The sequence below is a fragment of the Halichoeres trimaculatus genome, unplaced genomic scaffold (assembly GCF_033239565.1).
Source record: "Halichoeres trimaculatus isolate MK-OKI-2021-1 unplaced genomic scaffold, fHalTri1.1 fHalTri1_scaffold_8, whole genome shotgun sequence".
NCBI classification, from domain to species: Eukaryota; Metazoa; Chordata; class Actinopteri; order Labriformes; family Labridae; genus Halichoeres; species Halichoeres trimaculatus.
In genome coordinates this window covers 12,303,043-12,323,786 of record NW_027437186.1, presented here as the reverse complement: position 1 = coordinate 12,323,786, position 20,744 = coordinate 12,303,043, and the positions used below count along the sequence as shown (strand labels likewise).

The 20,744-nt window shown below is 41.6% G+C and overlaps 1 protein-coding gene across 1 annotated transcript in view; it reads left to right on the top strand.

Moving 5' to 3' along the window:
* The first annotated feature begins 1,610 nt into the window (after nucleotides 1–1,610).
* The window catches only part of dntt (deoxynucleotidyltransferase, terminal), a 147,606-nt gene continuing 128,472 nt past the window's right edge, over nucleotides 1,611–20,744 (top strand). The window contains exons 1-3 of the mRNA XM_074675526.1: nucleotides 1,611–1,804; nucleotides 12,671–12,845; nucleotides 19,191–19,292. Of these exons, the coding sequence (XP_074531627.1) occupies nucleotides 1,611–1,804; nucleotides 12,671–12,845; nucleotides 19,191–19,292 (471 nt within the window). The remainder of the gene's footprint in view (nucleotides 1,805–12,670; nucleotides 12,846–19,190; nucleotides 19,293–20,744) is intronic.

Below are 20,744 nucleotides of genomic sequence, written 5' to 3'. Positions count from 1 at the left end.
CTGGACTGACAAATAGAAAAAGGCAGTCAGAGCAGAAGAAAGCTAAACAGGAGAGTGATAGAGCATGAGCCAAAATATGGGTTAAACTGTTTGTGATAATGTTCATCCCAAGCTGCAACCTCTGGTTTAAAAATATGAGACAATGCATATAAAGTGCTAAAATCTGCTGTTTCTCTTTATCTCCTGTCTGAATCGCTTATTTCACTGGCAGCATACACTTTACAGGGGGGTGAATTTTTTATAACTTGGCAGTTTAGAAGATACTAAGATCATGAATTCGCCCAATCAGAGGCACAGGTCACGTGACTGATGAGTGCCTTATGTAGAGACACGAAGCCCGCGTCACTTTCAAAATGGCCCCAACAGCCGATCTGCTTCAAATATCTGTTTCAGATACTGAGGGGTCGCATCAGTCTATGGTTCATTCCAACCCACAGTCAGCAGTTATTCTGCAGTGGTCTGTTCAAACTTGAGAGTCTATCAATACAATGAAGAGTGAGGTCATGTTTGCTCTGCTTGGTGAGGTTATAGTTGGTAGATGAGCTCTGGTAGGACATAACTCGGAGTCACTAACGTTACACATTACTGACACGTCTTAGAGCACCAGGCTGTAAGTAACACTAAATTGGCCGGAATCTAAACTATGGAACAAACTGAGTTCACAAAGTTGACTGGTTGTAATATTTTAGATCATAATGCTACATAACTGTTGACAGATACATTAGCTTGCCGTGTTTTATCTAGTCAGAAGTTGTCTTGAACAAAGAAAAGTAGTGTTGAAAAGAAGATCTGCTTTAAAACAAACACACGCCTTGGTAATAGTCACGTCCTCATGACAGTAGGTGCAAGTGCTCATGGGAAACTGTGTCTATCTCAGAAAAACGCTAGCTTTTCCTGATAGCTCTCACAGTCCCTTTAAGTAGTTCACTACTTTTACTTTCTCATTTCAAATCAAGTTGTCAAATCAAGTTGAACCCATGATTTAGCAGAGCACTGTTTAATTTGTGTCATTTTTATAAGATAGGCCAAAGTTAAAAGATTGGGGGTACTTAAGAATATAACTGATCATCTTTTATTCTTCTCAGAGGCCTTTAAGCCTCAGTGTGAGGCCTGGTTTAGAAAAGTTAAATACAAAGATGGTACAAACGTTTATTCTTTATTTCCACCCTCCTGCCTGCTCTACATGGAAACTTTTGAGCAGCTTTTCAAGGAGCAACTTGTTTACTTCCTCCAAACGTGTGTTTTCAGAGCAACATCTACGGGAAACTAATAACTCCGTGCCAACCACATTTTTTTCTCTTTCTCTCTTCCATCCTCCATCATTTGAAGATGGCAGGTGTTTCTTTCTTTTTTTCTCCTTTTTTTGGTAAACACCAAATCCTCAGCACCTGTTGCCGGAGACTCCTCTTGTCTGCCAAGTCTAACCAGCCCCTCTCCAACTGACACACTTTCCCCCTTTAAGGAAGAAAATAAATAAAAAACACTGTGTGATCAACAGCTGTGGTTTTACCAAATGGACGTTTTTTTTTCCTGGATGGCAGTTGACAAAAAGCTCATGTAGTTCCTAGAGGTGCAGAGTTACTTTTAATACAGCTTGCCCTTTAAAAAAGATGTTCCACTCTCCTATTTTACCTCGAGTCAGGAAAAGGTCACGAGCAGCAGAGGTCTGTGTCCCCGGCCGAGAGGAGGTGAAGTTTGAGGATGTCAGACTGTACCTGGTGGAGAGGAAAATGGGCCTCAGCAGGAGAAGCTTCCTGACCCAGCTGGCCAGGTCCAAGGGCTTTATCGTGGAAGACGTTCTCAGGTTGGAAAAAGAAAAGCTTGTCTTTTTGTTGTTCACTGACTAAGCAGGTTTAAAAGCTTCTCTGAATGTAGAGCTCAGGAGGACGCAGAAAGGCCGGCTTCAGACACAGAGCTGAGGAAGTCTGTTTTTTTGAACTTGTGGTTGGCCTTGATGCTCTTCACTGAAACAGGTCAAAATACTCAGAACGAGTACAAAGCTTGTACAGCTGGGTGTCAGTGTGATGTGTTTTACTTTTTAACTGAGCAGAATGGCAGAACACATCAGAGTTCAGGGTGTGGCGACTCTCAATGGGTTAAAAAGAATTATATAAGTTACAGGAGCTGGTATCATATCAATCATTGTCTTTATGATGATAACATGATGAAAGTAACTCTTCTTATGGTCACAGTATAGTCACATAATAATTAATAGGTAAGTGGGTTAATTACATTCATTAGTAATAATGTTAAAAAAAACAAGGGATAATATATTGTAAGTGGGTGATTGTGCAAAATGTAAACCTGACAGGATGAGACAAGACAACACGAAGCAGACTAATTTAAAAAAAGAAAAAAAGAAAAAAAGTTGACCGTAGTCTAGGTTTAAAATATTTCATTGATTTATAAATGATCAATTTATGAATTAATCATTTATAATTTATCTAATAACTCAGCAGTTGGTACCTCTTCTATGGTAAAGGTATTATTATCTGCCTTTGTTTCTGTTGAAGTAACATTAAATTCTTTTTCACTGAAGGTAGAGTCTAAACATTAGAATGAGTACTAACAGATTTGGCACCTGCGTAAGACAATTTAAATCAAGGTTTATTTATACAGCTCATTTAAAATCAACTGCAGGGAACCAGAGTGCTGTAAAAGATAAAAACTATATCATCTGAAAGTTTAAATATGGGTTAAAAAACTGAGGCATTAAAGGTCCTGTTCTCTGCTACATTTTTTTGTCCCCTTAATCAGACCTTTAACTCTGCCAAAGCTCATGCTGTGTTGTGGTTTGTGGTTTCTTCATGTTTGTTTCCTTCAACTCTGTCAACTTCACTTTCACTTAGCTTCTGCTGTGTTTAAACATTGCCCTCTAATTTCAGCTCTTCTTCCTTCTCCTTGTTTCACTCTCGTCATTTACCAGGAATATAAAGTTTTATCTACAAATGAATTGAGAGTAACGTTTGAAATTTATCCTTGTTGATATAGAGAACTTATATTTTTGCCACTTTGTCAACAGGAAGAGGAGAAATCATGAGGTAATTTGCCCCGAATAGCTCATAAAATTCAGCATTGACACATGTTGTCACAGGGCTTTGACCAATCAGACACAGCAGATTGATTCATGATTCACCCTTACTTACTAAACTTCCTTCATAAACTATGTGTCTTTACTGTGCACATGACTATACACACTCAAATCTTTAAATCTTTGAAACTACTGAGCTCCATTTTTTCCCCTGAAGCAAGAGTTCTCAGCCTGGGACCCCAAAAGTACCAGTGCCAAATGGCAATCCCCTGCTGTGGCGGACAGAAAAAAAAAAAAAAAAAAAAAAAAAAAAAGCCTAATTAACTTGGGTTAAGCTAAAAAATAAAATGAAACTACCTTTGTAGTTGTTTTTTGACTTTTTTTTTGCTGTGCTGCAACTAATACTAAGGGATGATACAAGGGTGGAACAGGCAATTAAAAACATTTTTTTTTTTTTTTTAATTTGTAAGGTCCAAAACACTACTTTGCAAACCACTGCAATAAAATTTGTTTTCCAGTCATTGCCCCTTAGACATTATGTGAGGAGGGTTAGTTTTAATTGACTGCATTGCCACCTTGTGGCCCACAGTCTCACGCACACTGTTGTGAAGCTGTGACAAGGTATGCATTTGTTTTGGAATTAAATGGTGATCAGATCAAAACAAATTTTCTTAGTTGAAGACAACTTTTTACTGGTTACAATGCACCAATGTGAGGTGTTTATCATTACAGTTACACAGGACTATGGTTTGAAATGTGGTATCAAGCAGCCATTGTAGTAGCCAGCTATATGTAACGCTATTAGCAGCCCAGTGCCTCGACGTATCTGTAAGCTAACTAAAGGTGGGTAATACTGAGAATTTTGGTATCGATCTGATACTAAGTAACTACAGGGCCTGCATCGCCGATACCGATACTTTTTAATATTTACAGCACCTCACAGCATCTTTGTGTTCAAATAAAATCTCAAAAACTGAATGTTACTTGAACAAACCTACACATTAAATTCCATCCAGATGACCTAAATGAAGAACTAGGCTCTAATGTTTTAAGAAGAAATGTATATGGTTAAACTTCAAGAAAAAAAGTTTTGGATGTTATTAAATGAAACAGTTCTCTGGGGAGATATTCTGTGTTACTTTACTCCATTCTCCAAAATACACTTCAGAACACTTTTTAATAGAAGCCAAAGTCCAATTATCTAATTATGGAGCCTCTATTGTCTCATGAATCCGCTTAAGGAAAGGTTAGGGCATCCATCCTCCCCCAGCTATACACCTTACTGAATCTCCCCTCTCAGCCGTGGCTCACAGCTTCAGCACAAACACGTTTAGTATGGGAAAGAAATGAGCTTACACAGCTGCATGGAGCTGCCGGTGAAAAAAGTAAAAACAATGGAAAAAGGTAACGGAGCAAACACAAACTTTTTAATGAGTTTGTCTAAAGTTTGTTAAGTCACACTAAAGGAGAGATGTTTTCTTGAGCGGGCGAGCTTGTTCCTCACGATGATGAATCATCTATTGTGCAGTAATTATGGAAGCAGCAGGCCTTCGTCTTTTTTTTCTGCCTCTAATTGAAAGTATCTTTTAAATCCCAAACTGTGAACACAGCAGTGGCCCTCCGCTTGACACCCACAGTGTTTCAGAGACGCTCTCCTTTGAGGCTGCTAATACTGTAAACGCAACCTCCACTCTGAAAAGTCTGCTTTGATTTCAGCGATGGGCAGCTCCAAGTCAGTCACTGTAAATCAAATAAGTGTGTGACCGAGTGTGTGCACATTTGTTAATACTTTATATTTGAAAGCATCATTATCACTTTAGCGTTTTACCATGAGGCAGTTTTCTCCAGTTTAAGTTTCCTAAATGTGAAAAATATCTAAACTTAGAATGCTGCATAGGTCAGTTGAGGGTCCTCGTTGAGAGGGAGGAACCATCATACTGCATATGTGTGTGAGTGGGTTATGTATGCACATTTAAACGTGCACGCCTCTCGTGCACCAGCTTGGCCATGGCAGCATTCCCAGAAACACAGCTTGAGCGCTCCTACGGTTACACTCCGCTTGATACAATTGTTTGAAACCAACAACAGGAAGTGGAGCGTGCCCGCCTCAAACTGACATTAATTCTGCAAGCCAACAAAACTGATATCAGCTGCAGCTTGATGGCAGCACCTCCCAGTCCTCCACGAGTTGTATACACACTGCCTGCAGCACATGGTCAGATACACTGTGTGCACTCTTCCATGCAGAAAGAAATGTGCTCTTACACACTCTGACACGCTGACACATCGCTCCCTTTCCATCCTAATCCCCAGTCTGATGCGCACACACATGGAGCCAAATATTGGCATATTGTCCTGGCTGAGTGATGGGCTCCAATAAATGCTCATACAAGGGAAAGAGATATTTGACGGACATTCATATTCATCAGCAGATCAGACTCAGAGTTAACTCCCCTCCATGACCTTGTGCCTCGCTGCTTTGGGGACTAAGAGACTATTTCTGCATCGCTGTTTGAAATGAAATTCATTCTAAAGCCTGAGCCCAACTCCGCCCACTGCAACATCAAGAAAACATGTTGTAAGTGGTAGAAAGGGTTTGCTGGAGCCATGCACAACATGGGCAGAGTCTCTGTGATGTCCTACATTGGTTTCTAAAGAAACATTATATAATACAAAAGCATCAAATTCACGGGAACATATTGCAGTACAGACATGACATTTCTATATTCTGATTGGCTATCTGGTTTTCTGCCAGAAAGAGTATTAGATTTGATTTTTTAAAAAAACATTCACAGAAATGACAAATTAGACATCAAGGTGTTGATTTTGGTTGGTTTTGAAACAGGCTGAAATGAAGCATAAGTCCTCTGTGATCTATAAAAGCAAACAAAACCATCAAAAGCATCATCAAAAATTTTTACATCATGATTTTAAACCCCTATAAAAACTTTTCCACTGACCTCCAGATTGTACTGGGGCAGTTTGCAGCAGAGTGTGAAGCAGTCGGGGTGGAATTCAGCACCTCTGGGTCTGAGGTCATGGTTCTCAGTCGGAAAAGGGTGGACTGCCCACTCCAGGTCGGGAGAGAGTTTTTGCCCCAAGTGGAGGAGTTTAAGTATCTTGGGGTCTTGTTCACAAATGAGGGGAAAATGGAGCGAGAGATTGACAGATGGATTGGCGTGGCGTCAGCAGTGAGGCGGACACTTTACCGGTCTGTTGTGGTGAAAAGAGGGTTGAGCTAGAAGGCAAAGCTCTCAATTTACCAGTCAATCTACGTTCCAACACTCACCTATGGCCACGAGCTGTGGGTCGTGACTGAAAGAACAAGATCGCGAATACAAGCGGCTGATATGAGTTTCCTCTGCAAGGTAATTGGGCTCAGCCTTAGAGATAGGATTCATAGCTCGGACATCCCAGAGAGGCTCAGAGTAGAGCCGCTGCTCCTGAGGATGCCTCCTGGACGCCTCCCTTGGGAAGTGTTTCGGTCATGTCCAAATGGGAGGAGACCCTGGGGCAGACCCAGGACATGGTGGAGAGATTATATCTCTCGACTGGCCTAGGAATTCCTTGGTATTCCCCTCAGAAGAGCTGGTGGAAGTGGTTGGGGACAGGGGCCATTGGTCTTTGATTATCCGGGTCTGGGTTGCGGGGGCAGCAGTGCCATCAGTGGAGGAAAAAAAGATGAGATGAGATAAAAACTTTTTTTTCTGTTACAAAAGAACAAAACAGAACAAAACAAAACAAAACAAAACAAAACATCTTACATAAACTTTACACAGTTTACACATGCTCTACTTTCTTTTTTTCTTTATTATCATTTTTTTTTTTACAGAAAATAAGAGATTAGAATTAAAAATCACGATTTCTCATTTTTATTTTTTGTATTCCAATCTGCAGTATTTGTCATACAATGTGGTGATGCAGAGATGTCACCTGATACCTTACTTCTTAAAAAAAGCATTACTTATAGTTACTCCCCCAAGAAAGTAATTGAATTGGAAACAGAGTAACTCCATAAATGTAGTCAGTTAATGGGGAAAGTAACTATTGTGTTACTTTTCTGAAGAACCTTCAAATATGTCGAAGGATTCAAATTTTTAACCGGGTTTAGCTCTGGGACATATTCACATGTATGTTAATCCTAAAAACTCCAGCTTTAACTTCACAGACCACTCCAGACTCGCCTTTGATGAATCTTGTTCTCTTGGCAGCTCATGGATGTTTGTGGTGCGTTGAGGTTTGTAACAACAACCCACCTCCCTGAACTGTGGCTCTGATTGGCTTACCATGAAACTGTGCGATACCTTGAGCCAATCATCAGTGCTTAACGTGTCTGTCACCCCTCCCCCTCACCAAAATATGACAATCAGAAAACAACACATGTTCAATCTGCAGCTCCTATCCTGTGCCTTTCTGAGCGAGCTAGGTCAGATACCAACTCAAAGTAACTCACTGCGTTTCACTGTCAGAATATATTAGCATTTTATTGTTTGGAAAGTAATTTATTAGATTGCAAGTTATTGAAAAACAATAGCAGTGTTAGTGATGCTGTTATTTTAACACATAATTCCCAGCACCGCTGATAGTGTGTGGTTAGTGAGGCTCCTAGTTTGATCCCTGGCCAAACAAGAGCCTATTTATGTGGTGTTTGCATGCTCTCTGCTCTCCACATGTGTCTGTTCCCTCTGGGTGCCCTGGCTTCCTCCAACAGCCCACAGACATGCTTGTTAGGTTAATTGGTGACTCTAAATTGCCTGTGAGAGCAAGTGAGTGTAAGAGTGTTTGTCTGTGGCTGACTGTTGATCTGTCTGGGATATAACCACTCACCAAACACATTCATGAACAAAAAGTAGAAAAAAAATAAAAATAAAATAATATGAAATTTATATATATATATATATATATATATATATATATATATATATATATATATATATATATATATATATATATAATCTGTGTGTTGTGATTTTCTAGTTAGTTAAAGTGGTGAAGAGGTGGAGGAATATGACATTGGAGATGAAGTATGGAGGTACAGTTCAAAGTGAGTTAGATTAAGCCAAGTGCTTGTTCTGATCTGTCGCCTCCCCTGACAGAAAATAGGTCTCATCAAGTGCAAAAGTAAAGGAAGTGCTCAACAAAAGGACATATGTTTACATCTCCTTAAATGTGATGGCAAGTGATTTAGCACCCTCTATTGGCTGGCTGCAGTATAGGTCTGAAGCCTGCCTCTGTCATGTTAACAGACAGTGCAGAGGTCAAACTTCAAATTCAGAATACACGGGCAAAAGTACACATAATGGACACTAACCTCTACAATACACCAGATGCATCTGCAGTGTCCCTGTGTGCCATTACAGCAAATGGATCCAATGGGTTTCATTCAAATCAATCTCTCAACTTACACAGGATCTGGCTGGTCTGTCATGTTGCAGGTTATACACAGCCGTCCTGCTTTGGACAAGGAGCTGTGACACATACATTAGGTGTAGGGAAGATTGAGTGGGACCGGGAACTCCCTAAAAACACCCAGTGACTTTCAAAATAAAAATTCAATGCCAAAATCAGTTCGTATTTAGCTTGACTACGATGATAAATGGACATAAGAGCGGAGCCAGACCAGGAGTCAACAGGTTTGAGGTTCTACAGCCCAACATGAATGAAGAGAGACTTATCAATGGAGTGGGAAGAGTGGGAACTCCTTGGTCTCACAGTCAAGTCACAGCATAACAGAGTTGCACTGCAGACATATCTGGTTTATTTCAGGTGTGACCCCCCCCGCCCCTCTGTTTTTTTTTTTTTTTTAGTTTATTTTTTTGGTTGCAGAACTGCGTCTTGTAATTGCTACAGAATGATATTAAAGTTGCATTAAATGTGACCTGGCTGTGGCCGCCTTCAAAAAGTGAGCATTAAGGCCTGCAGTATGAATGTAGCCTAAGTGTCCTTATCAGACCAGCACAAGAATCTGTCCTGACTATGCTGACCCTGAAGATCTTTGCTGGGTCCTTGATTAAGAACACGTGATTTTCAGTGGCATGAAGGAGATCAGCATCTCTGAGAGCTGATCTCTACTGCTGAGATATAAGACAGGATGTATGCACGTGTTTACAAGTGGTGTTTTGGCTTCATTTTTGTACAACACAGGGCAGTGGAGACACATCATTCATCTTTATATACTTTGAATGAGTTGATTCATTATCTGATGTTTTAACCTAACCAGTCTGCGTTCATGCATTCAATATTTTTAACATGTTGTTGGCTTTTAGTCTCACAAATGAGATAAATCTGTCTTCTCTAGGGAGAAAGAAAATGTAAATGACATACAAACTTGTCATATATTGTAAGTAGTTGTCCTACCTCAGGCTCCCCACTTCAACATGTTGTTGTTTATCAGTGATGTGACATCTCACTTGATTAGGTGTGGAGTGGCTTCCCTTGAGTGGCTCTATTAATAATCTAATGTAATTTGATTTAGATTTTAATTTATGATGATTAATTTACTACCACTACACTTACCGTGTGTTTCTCGGTGCAGACATCTCCTGGGATGAACAGTCAGAGTAAACAGATGAAACCTCGCCATGCTGTAAAAATCTGCTCTGGACATCCTCCATGTTTGATCTGCCTGTTGGCTCTCAGCGGCGGGAAGAGGAGGAAAGCTGCGGACATGAATGAGGGCAAAGAGTCGACTCGAGAGAGTTCTCCATATCAAAGCCCATTGACTTTATCCTGTCCTTGTGTCTGGGCTCAGTCCCACTGATTCTGGGAAGAACAAGCTGGTGCTGCTCATTTGCATGTCAATCTGCCGTTTTACATTCTGTGCAGCTATGCATAAAATGAAGATCCAAACTCAGGGCCTGGATTATATCTCAGTAAACATGGCACGAGCAGTAAGCGTTTTGTGGTTTTTCAGGGAAATAAACCCAAGAGCCAAACCATCACAGTGTTTTGACTGGTGTTTAGTGCATCTAAATTTAAGCTTTTGCAGATAATAGCTGTGTCCTCAGATACCTCGAATGTGTCTGCTGGAAAGGTTTTCCGTGCTGGGAGGGATTTTTATTTTATACATGGACCCTTGGTGGCCGGACTGGTATGCCAAGAAGATTAGTTTCGCCCGTGATTTGGCCAATTAGGCCTCAGCCTGAGCTCTGCCGGGACATCTCTTAAGGAGTCTTTCCACTGGTTTGCCCACGCCAGGAGAGAGGAAGAGGAGGAGCGAGCCGAGGGTAATTAGGCACGGCTGGGCGCCCTGATTGGGTATGGTAGTTAGACTTCGTGGCAGGAAGCAGAGGGGAGGAAAAGTCTGTTGAGAGAGTCTCGGTGGAGCAGTAGGAGGCACTGGTTGAATGAGTTCAGCTCTCGAACATTTGAAGGAGGCGCTGAGGGTCTGTGCTGATTGTTGTTCACCCAGTGTTGATCCCCAAACAGCTCGAGGAAGACCACAGGGCTGCGATCTGAGCTGCATTTCTAAAGATTCACTTCAGCCTCTATAAAGGCTACTGAGACTGAGACAGGGGAGTTATATTTGTTCAATCAGGCGGTGAAGGAAATCTTTCAGTCAAACAAGTCCACGTGTCCTGGGAGCCACAGCAATCCATAAACACGGTGTCAGAGCTTTATCTCTACCACATTAAGAGACTGGTATTTAAAGAGCAGTGATTTACTTTAACATGAACTTACTGAGAAGTCAGGAGAGTTTTGTTTCGTATAGATATTCATGTACAAAAATAGTTTTTTTCTTTTCTTTTTTTGTGCAATGAATTCTATCAAGCTGCTACCAGAGGGACAGAATAAAGCCTAAAAAAACCCACCATGTCTTTAAAGCTATGGTCTAGGATCTGAAACCCAGTTTGGCTGATGAGACACCTTTGAAAAAAGCAGTCTAACTCACCCCTACCCTCCGTGTTCCAAGATCCTGCCCCCCAGCTCGAATCGCACCACCTTGCTTCCTAACAACACGCCCCCTCCGGCAGGGCAAGAAGCCGGCCAGCAGGAAATGTCAGCAGCAAAGCTAGGTTTAAAAAACAACTCAGAATGTTGTAGCTGAAAGTAACAAACACGACAGTCATCCCCCTTGTAGCACACGGTGGTAGCTTTTTCAATTGGACTGGCGCGATCAAAACCATGAATTAGCCGGCGAAGCAGGTCTGGTGTTGCCACTGCCAGCTGATCAGGGTAGAGCTGATTGTGGGCGAGGCTTTACTTTTCTCGGCATGTCTTCACCAGCTCAGTTTACAATGCTAAAGATGCGTGGCTAACTTATGCTAAAATCTATTGACAGAGCCGACCCGTTCCGACCAGCAGCGTTCAGTCATTAGCCAGTATAGGCACAGACTAACCAGAGTTACTCAGCTGACATCTCCCACTGTAGTAAACAAAGTCATTACCTGTTTAACAGAAATTAGTCTGTCTCTGCTTCAGTCTTCAGTCCCGAATTCCTCTGCAGCTTTTTCGTACATTTCTCCAATATTCAGTCTCCGTTGGCTCCTGTATCGCTCATAATTCTTCCTTGCTTCAGCCTTTTCCTCGAAACTTTTGCGTTTTCTTCTCTTCGCTGTGGAGGTTAACAGTAACAGCTTCCTGGTTTTGGTCTTCTCCGGCTCCATGACGCTTCAGTAGCTGAGCAGCTAGCTGACATGAGAGAGGTAGTGGGGAAGGAGGAGGCGGGACCATGGGTGGGACGGTGCGTAGCAGGGGAAACAGGGGATTGGATGGACTCACGCACAAACCTGAAATGAGGGGAACAGCGGTTCGGATTGGTCAATTATTATGCTGTTTTCCAGCCGATGTACTGGATGGATTTTTTTTGTTGTTCTTTTTGCTTTTTATATTGCGTAGATCGGACCATTGGACCATAACGGTCTCATAAACTGTGTTAATAATTACCAAGGTTCCAAATCGTACACCATGGCTTTATCTCAACAGAGTTAAAACCGAGGTCTGAGTTCTGGCTGGATATCATAAGCACGGCCAGTAGCCTGAAACCCCAGAAAGCCAGAAGTGTTTTGCTGCAGTTGGTGACCCTGACATTATTTTGAAAAGATTAACTAAGACACATTCCTGAGGATTCTTTCCCTTTATAAACAGCTTTTGCAACCATGACAACTGCTGACACACCAGGCCTAAGGTTGCAAGATTACAAGGTTACTCTTTATACTGAAACACCTGTTGCTTTCAAAAAATATGATCTGAATTCTATTAAGGTTTTGTGTTGTCAGTTCTCCAAGTTTTGATACATTTTACCGAGATGCAGCTCCTCTTGTTGACTTCTTCTCTAAGTTTCTGACCAAGGCCAAGGAAATGAATAGAAGAGTGTGAACAACTGTGAGCTGAGAGATGTAGTGTTGTATGTCACACTGCAAGTAGCTTGTTAATTCAGAGAGTTTCCACAGAGCCTGAAATCAAGAAATGTATCCATAAACACAATTGGTGAAAAAAATGTGAGGGGGAGGGATGGTCTGACACGCCACAGCTGAATTGATCCTACATGGAAAGCTAGTGGATGTTAATGGGAAGCCCTGCAGTTTAGTTTTCAGCAGTTCACATTTAATTAAGACAAGATAAAATAGGGCCAGACAACGTCCACTTCTTTTAAAGAGATGACATTTCACTTACAGCTCTTCTCCTCTCACTCCACAGCGATGTGGTCACTCACGTGGTGTCAGAGAACAGTCACACCTCATCCCTGTGGGCGTGGCTGAAGGACCATGGCCTGAAGAATCTACCCAACATGCACGTGCTGGACATCAGCTGGTTCACTGACAGCATGAGAGAGGGGAGACCTGTGGCTGTGGAGACCAGACACCTTATTCAGGTTAGTCAGAGATAAACAGAGAATAAACACAAAATGGTAAACACAGGAAACTGTTTTAACCAGGTTGTTGCTGCTGTATAAATGTAAAGTGGTGTCATCAAGGAAATGCTCATTGAGAAACTGTGGCTTGAGTGTCAAAAACAAATTAAAGTAGAAGGGATGTTACTTAAGCGTGCCAGGTCCTGCTGCAGGGTCTGATATCCACTGTGTACCCTCCTGACTCACGGTTGCAAAATGCCATTACAACAAAAGTTACTTTGCTAAAACCTTTGTCTTAAAATGTAAAGAACAGTTATTTGATGTTTAGTTACAGAGAATATTGTACTGAGTATTGAATATTGAATTAAAAAAGTGCTGAACCTCTGAATTCATAACGCTTGATGACCGTGTCTTTTATTGCGGTAGAAGACCAAAATACATACACCACCTGACCCCCCAAAAAAGTACCCACCAATTAAAAAAGGTCACACACTCTAATAGTTGGTTGGACCACCTTTAGCTTTGATTACAAGCATTTGCTGAGGGATTGTTTGGATAAGCTTCTGCAGTGTCACAAGATTTATTTCCATCCAGTGCTGCATTCATTTTTCACCAAGATCTTTCATTGATGATGGTAGAGTCTGACCACTGAGCAAAGCCTTCTCCAGCACATCCCAAAGATTCTCAATGGGGTTAAGGTCTGGACTCTGTGGGGCTAATCCATGTGTGAAAATGATGCCTCATGTCCCTGAACCACTCTTTCGCAATTTGAGCACCAGGAATCCTGGAATTGTCATCGTGGAATATGGTCGTGCCATCAGGTAAAAAAAAAAACCCATTGATGGAATAACCTGGTCATTCAGTATCTTCAGGTAGTCAGCTGACCTCATTCTTTGAGCACAGACTGTTGCTGAACCTAGACCTGACCAACTGCAGCCACCCCAGATCAGAGCACTGCCCCCACAGGTTTGAACAGTAGGCACTTGGCATGATGGGTGATCACCTCATCTGCCTCTCTTCTTACCCTGATGGCCCATCACTCTGGAACAGGGTCAATGTGACTCATCAGACCACCTGACCTTCGTCCATCGCTCCAGAGTCCAATCTTTATGCTCCCTAGAAAATTGAAGCCTTTTTTCCCAGTCAGCCTCACTGATTGCTGACTGACAGCGGTCAAACTCTACCATCATCAATGAAGATTTTGGTGAAAGTTAATGAAAAACTGGATGGAATTAAATCTTGTGACATTGCAGAAGCTTATCCAAACAATGCCACAGGGAATGCATGCTGTAATCAAAGCTAATGGCGGTCCAACAAAATAGTGTGTGTGAGTGTGTGTGACCTTTTTCTTTGGTGGTGAATTTTTCAAGAGCAGTGTCTCAACTTTCCACAACTGTCAGTGGTGTGCGTGGGGGGTGTCCCCCCTCATGGCCCAGATGTTGAGAAAGCCGTCAGCAAAACACTACATTGCCCTCTTGGATGAAAAAGTGTGCAAAAGTGCCCTTGAAAACATGCAGAACGTAGTGGCCTCCTTAGTTTAAGTAAAAAGTATTCATGAAAGAGTTAAGCTCCTCAATGATTATGCATACTCACTTATAACCTGCATTGACTGAGTGTCTCTAACCTCATTTCTCACAACTAATAAGATGTTGATAAATAAATAAAAAAAAAGTAAAAATGTCATTATTTTTTTGTTTTTCTTGAACACCAAACTTTATGTAAATTGATGGTAAAGTGGAGGTTGTAGGGCTTTGCGTAATCCCGTTGAATAATATAACTGATTTAAGTCCACACATTCCAAGTGGCACTGAAAACCTATCGAAGCTCAACTAAACAACTTGACACACCATAAAGATTCTGAATCACCATCTTGTTGGATAATGTGTTTCATCTTACTTCGCAGTGAGCTCCTTTCCTCGTCTACCTTCAAATCTATAGTGTCACCTGCTGTCAGGGAGCTCGTATGAAGAGGACACATCATACTTCCCACTGCCTCTGCTCATATTTCCACACTTCACCTCGCTGATAGCAACAGAAACAGCCCCCATATTACGTGGGAGTGTCAAATGAACCCATCAGCCGGACGCCAGGGCTCAGAGCAACCCACAAACACAGCCGTGCACACACACATTTCCCCTTGTGGATGGCACTCTGAGAGTTTGGCTGCATGTGGATCCAGAATAAAGAAATATGGTGTTCCTCCCACGGTGGAGATGGAAAAACACTCATCTCCTGAAGCTCCATCAATGTTTCCTTCTAACAGCCTGTGAGGGCGTGAACATTCACACTGACTTTGTGCCTTCATGTCACCCAAAAAAAGCTTTGTCTTTCTCGAGTATTGTCTCTGCTTGGCCATGCAAGTGTGGCAGAGGAGAGGTGTGCATCTAGTTGGCTGCATCATTAGTAGATGAGGCTAATGATGCCATGCTGACATTTATTGACCCATCTCCCCAGGTAACCACAGGCCCACTCCTCTTCCTACTTTTGTGCTGCCATTCCTCTCAGAAGCGAACGAGGTAACACGCGGTGGCATTTATGTGCGTGCCGCTTCCACTAGATTGTTTTTATGAGTCATAAATCCATTTAAAGAGCTACCATGTAGGGATAAAATATCCCCCAAACAGGATACTTCCTGGGCACTTTTGCCCGTGGCTCTTCTTGATAGTCTTGAAATGTGATGTGGTTTACCATTATAAATACGCTGCGTTGAGTCAGGGAGGAATCTGGAGCATTAAAGCTGTTGAATTGTAGTGTTTGTGTATAAAATATACCCTCACTTCCAGGCGGGCAGAGAGGCTGTTTAGGATGTTAAAGTGGGAGAAGAGACTGCACCAAAATGCTGTTTGCATCTGGTTTGTGAACATGTTTCTGCCCTCACTCCTCCCTCAGGGGACAGGTGGGTCAGGTGTCTAAGGGGGATGTTTGTGTGCAGGTGTGGGGGTGCAGGGGCAAGAAGTGGCCCTAACAGGTGGAAGAAGTGTGACCTTTAACTTGTGCAGCAGCCCAAAAGGATTTCATTAACTCGTCTGAGTGCACACCTCTACCTGTGTGACAGACATTAACACAGAGGCAGGAAAAGGGCTGGCATGTCTACAGAATAGCTCAGCAGTGAACAAAATTTGGCTTTTACTTGCTGAAACTTTCTGTTCCAGCAGATGGCACTGAGATATTTGCAATAGATATGATCACTGTTGTTTTCAATATGATGATTATTATAATATAATATAATATAATATAATATAATATAATATAATATAATATAATATAATATAATATAATATAATATAATATAATGAAAAAATTATTGTTATATGATTGATTGAGCTACAACTAAGCGGCAACCTCTGATCTTAATATACAAAGCTGATGCAGGTGTGTTAGAAACTGCAGTTCACTGAGTGTCTACTTAAGGGTTACTGCCGAGACACTAGAAACCAGGAACAAACAAAATCCAAAAAGTGTTCAGAGCCTGGTTCATAAAATCAGTTTTAGTCCGAAAAGCTCATTTTTTTTAAAAACACATTGACTTTTTACAACTCATTACTTTTAAGTTAAGATTTCAGACTACCATATTTTTTTATTTATTTCTTTCAGTTTGTTCAAATAAAACATTTCAGATCACGACTCACCCCACTCACCACTGGCATTCCCCAGGGCTCTGTCCTAGGCCCCCTCCTCTTTAATATCTACCACTCTCACCCCTCTCTGACTGCCTCGCTGAAGTTAAATCCTGGCTCACTCACAATTTTCTAAAAGTTAACAGTACCAAAACCGAAGTCCTCCTTGTTGGCTCCAAATGAACTTTGGCAAAATCCCCCTGCTTTTCAATGACCTTTGACAACTCCATAGTCTCTCCTTCCTTCACAGTGAAGAGCCTGGGTGTCATCCTTGGCAGGACTCTATCCTTCAAAGCTCAAATTAATTACATTACTTGGTCAGCATATTTCCACCTTCACTACATCAACCCTCTATGCCCGAATCTCACACCCACCAGCACTACCATCCTCGTCAATACCCTGGTCACCTCCGTTTAGACTTCAGCAATTCCCTTCTCTCTGGTCTACCACTCAAGCTTTTCCATAAACTCCAACTGGTTCAGAACTCAGCTGTCTGGATCATCACTAGAACCCGCTCTGCAAATCACATCACTCACGTTCTTCACCAACTGCACTATCTACTATTCAAATACCACAATGACTATAAGATTCTCCTCCTCACATTCAAGGCTCTTAAAAACCTCCCACCTCCGTACCTTTCTGATTTCCTTCACAACTATACACCCTCCAGGACTCTCCGATCTTTTCCCTTCATGCTCCTCTCTAAACCTTCTGCCCACCTATCTTACTTCTGTTGTTTGTTGTTTTTTTTGATGGATTGTGTCCTTTTTTTTAATGTAACTATACTTTATTTAAGATAACCTTAAGTGTCATTAAAGGTGCCCATGGATTAAATATTATTATTATTATTATTATTATTATTATTATTATTATTATTATTATTAGGGATTATTTAATACCACTTTTTTCAGACTGGTACCAGTACGAGGACCCCCTCTTGAGTACTCAATGATACCAAGTACCGATACTACTAGTACTTTTGATACATACAATTTAAATTCATAGTGACACAAAAATAGTCATAGTAACTCAAAAAACTCTCTGAATATAGGATATTTTAAAATGAATATTATAAATATATTTAAAGTGCCAAATAAAACTAACAGCTGTCAGACCTTAAGTATTTCTTAAAATAAACTGAAGTGCAAAAAAAGTTATTATTATTATTATTATTATTATTATTATTATTATTATTATTATTATTATTATTATTATTATTATTATCACCGAAGGGAAATTATATTTCAGTTTTATCCCATTCAGAAACATAAAAAGGCAGTGACATATAACATTGGGATACAGGAGCAGGAGTTATCAAACTTATGAGATTTGTGTCCATGTAAGGGAGCCATAGTTGGCTTGACTGATAGGCAGGCACCCAGTCTATGGTGGCAACTTTCTGTGCTGTAAAGTGAAGCCTGTGAAAATGTGCAAAAACATTGCCAGCTGAACAGCAGCCAACATCCATACATCCAACATCAAGATAAAACTTCATTTCAACAGTTTCATCCTCTTTGAGGAAGGGAGGAGTTTTCTTATTTGTCTCCCAGTTGTGCCTCATGTTTCTGCTCATTACTTCAAGTCCTTGAGAAACTACAGATTAGTTTGCGTATATAGCTGTTTCCTCTGTGTTGTGGGCTGTTAGAGTCTTCAATACTGAGTATGAATGACCTGAGTCGTCACCATTCTTTTACAACTGCATCCCCCATTGAGGTGGCCTTATCTCCCTGCTCTACATTAGCTTAGTTACATGTGAGCTGCTCAGTAAAGGTGGAGAGGACACAGGAGAGAAAGCCGTGAGGGGATACGACGCGTGTGAGATCAGTCTGAGAGCTTCCACAGAGTTACAGGCCCGTAAAATATCCGAGCCCAGATGGGGAAAACAAACCTCTGCACGCTGAAGCACAGAAATTTGTCTCCATGGACTCACAAACCCATACTGGATTAAACAAACTGCAGCTGAGGTGGAAAAACGACAGCGTAGGCCCTGTTATACTCAGAGGGAGCACAGTGAGGGAGTTTTTAAGACAGTTTAACTTTTGATTGGCAGAAAAATTGTACCGTGAAATATATTCTACACTTTTTTTTTTGAGAAGAGGATAAACTCCTGGCAGAGAATAAATGATGAACATTTTGTGAAGCTCCGACTGATTGATTCAGCCCAGCAGTGTGAGAGGTATCACATCCTTTCATTATCTTTTGAAGACACTCCTGTAACGTCTGCAGCTTCAGTCCCAGTCAACACCGTGTGGTTTCTCCTCTCCCTCCTCTTTCTGTATCATCCTCCCACACAATCCAGGGGTAATTTTATGGACACAGTGTTCTCTTTTGTGATGTCTAATTGTCTGCGAGAATATTAATATTACATTGGTAATCCTTTTGACACATACATTACAAATGGGGAACCATTTCTTCGCAGAATGAAAAGGCAATTTACAGGAGGCAAATTGGATGATGGCAGGCAGATTTGTAATGCCACGGGTTAGGTGGCGTAATGGATTTGGATGCCACCAGACTGTGAGATGAGTGTCATTAGCCTGTTGCCCTGGAGACACACAGTCATAAAAATAACTTCTCTGAGGCAAAACGCTACATTTTTATGTAATTCAATTTGAACTCCTGGCTTTGTGCTTGTCAGAAACACAGCCTCACACACGTTCACACGTTTCGCCTGTCAACAATTTACAAGAGCTCAGAAGTTAGGGAGATAACTTAATATGTGCTGTGTGCGTTGTTGTTTTTTCCACAGGAGACATCAACAGAAGCTTCCACTCCTCCTCCTAAAGCCACTGTGTCCCAATACTCCTGCCAGAGACGGACAACTATAGAAAACAACAACAAGACTTTCACAGTAAGAAACACTTTCTCTCACACCTGTCCTTCTACGCCCTCGAGGCTGTCGCTCTGCCTTTCCCGTGTAAAACGCCCCCTAATCTGTTCTGCTCTAATTGGATGGCTGGCGTGCTTCACTCACCAGCACCCCGACACAACTCCCCCAAAATGCATTAACCTGCAAATGAGCAGCATCTGCAGCTGGCGGAGCAACAGCTGACATGCCCACGATCTCTGGCACCGTGGGGCTGGCAGAGACACGCCCTGAGGCGCCGCTCGCTACGCCAAGATGGGCGGCAAATGTGATACTCCTCACAAGCAATGATGGATGTGTCCCTCTGCCATCTGCTGGGCAGGGCTGGAGGGAGGCGGGTACAGAGGGTGAGATGAGGAGGGGACCCTCAGGGTTAGAAAGGGGAAGTGGTTTGCTGGCTGAGTAGCTCAGGTGTGGCTGCTGGTACAGGGGGAGGAAAGGACACACACACACACACACACACATACACACACAGACACAAACAGGCACAAACAAGCACAAAGCTAAGGCAGTATGTGGTCATTTACAAACAATCATAAAAATAATAAACACTAAAAATGAGCAATGGAGCACTGCTAGTTGATTAAATAAGAAGTGGTTAACAGGCAACAAACTATGGATGATTTTGGTTGTGGACAAAAGAAAAACACTTGCATTTCAAAAAGCCTGTAAATAATTACAAACATGGCGGATTATTTTATTGGTTACCAGCTGATTTCAGAGCATTTTGACTGATCTTTGAAAACCAATGTCATATTGTGTTTTATAACTTTGTAAACACAGAAACTACCAAAAGACAGAGTAGACTCTCTTCTTTTATCAGGACAAAAGTTTATACCCATCTTTTTCCACTCTCTGGTAATAGGCTGTAGAAAATAGGCTGGTTTCATGAAAAAACACCTGTTTTCACCAAACTAGCTTTGACAAGTTTAAGTGCTCGTCTCTGAAGCTCCATACTTTGATCCCCTCCACGATCCATGTTTCCTTTTCACATGATTGCGGCACATTCTCAGTTGGAGTGTGAGCTTGCAATATTTTGCTGTTGCCGCTGCCACTTACAGGGGCTTAGTTCCTCAGTACACTAGTTCACAAGCATGATATTGGACAGGCTCGACCAGACCGTCCCTCAGCCCACCTCATTAAAAAACAAAATCGATGTCTTTCGATGTCACAGCAGCCAATGAATTACTAGATTTATTATATTGACTGGAAAATAATCAAAACTAAGTTCATAGGTAAATTCTGTACTGTTCATAGACTGTATAAAATATGGACGCAGCCTTCACGATATCACCCATCTGTTCCTGACACATGAAATGAAGCCAGTCCGCAGACGCAGCCACATTCGTTATGATGTCGGCTGTGAGATTCATTTCCAACAGCTACAGGGCGCTTGTCAGTCACATGACCTGTGCTGTGTCTCTGATTGGACAATCA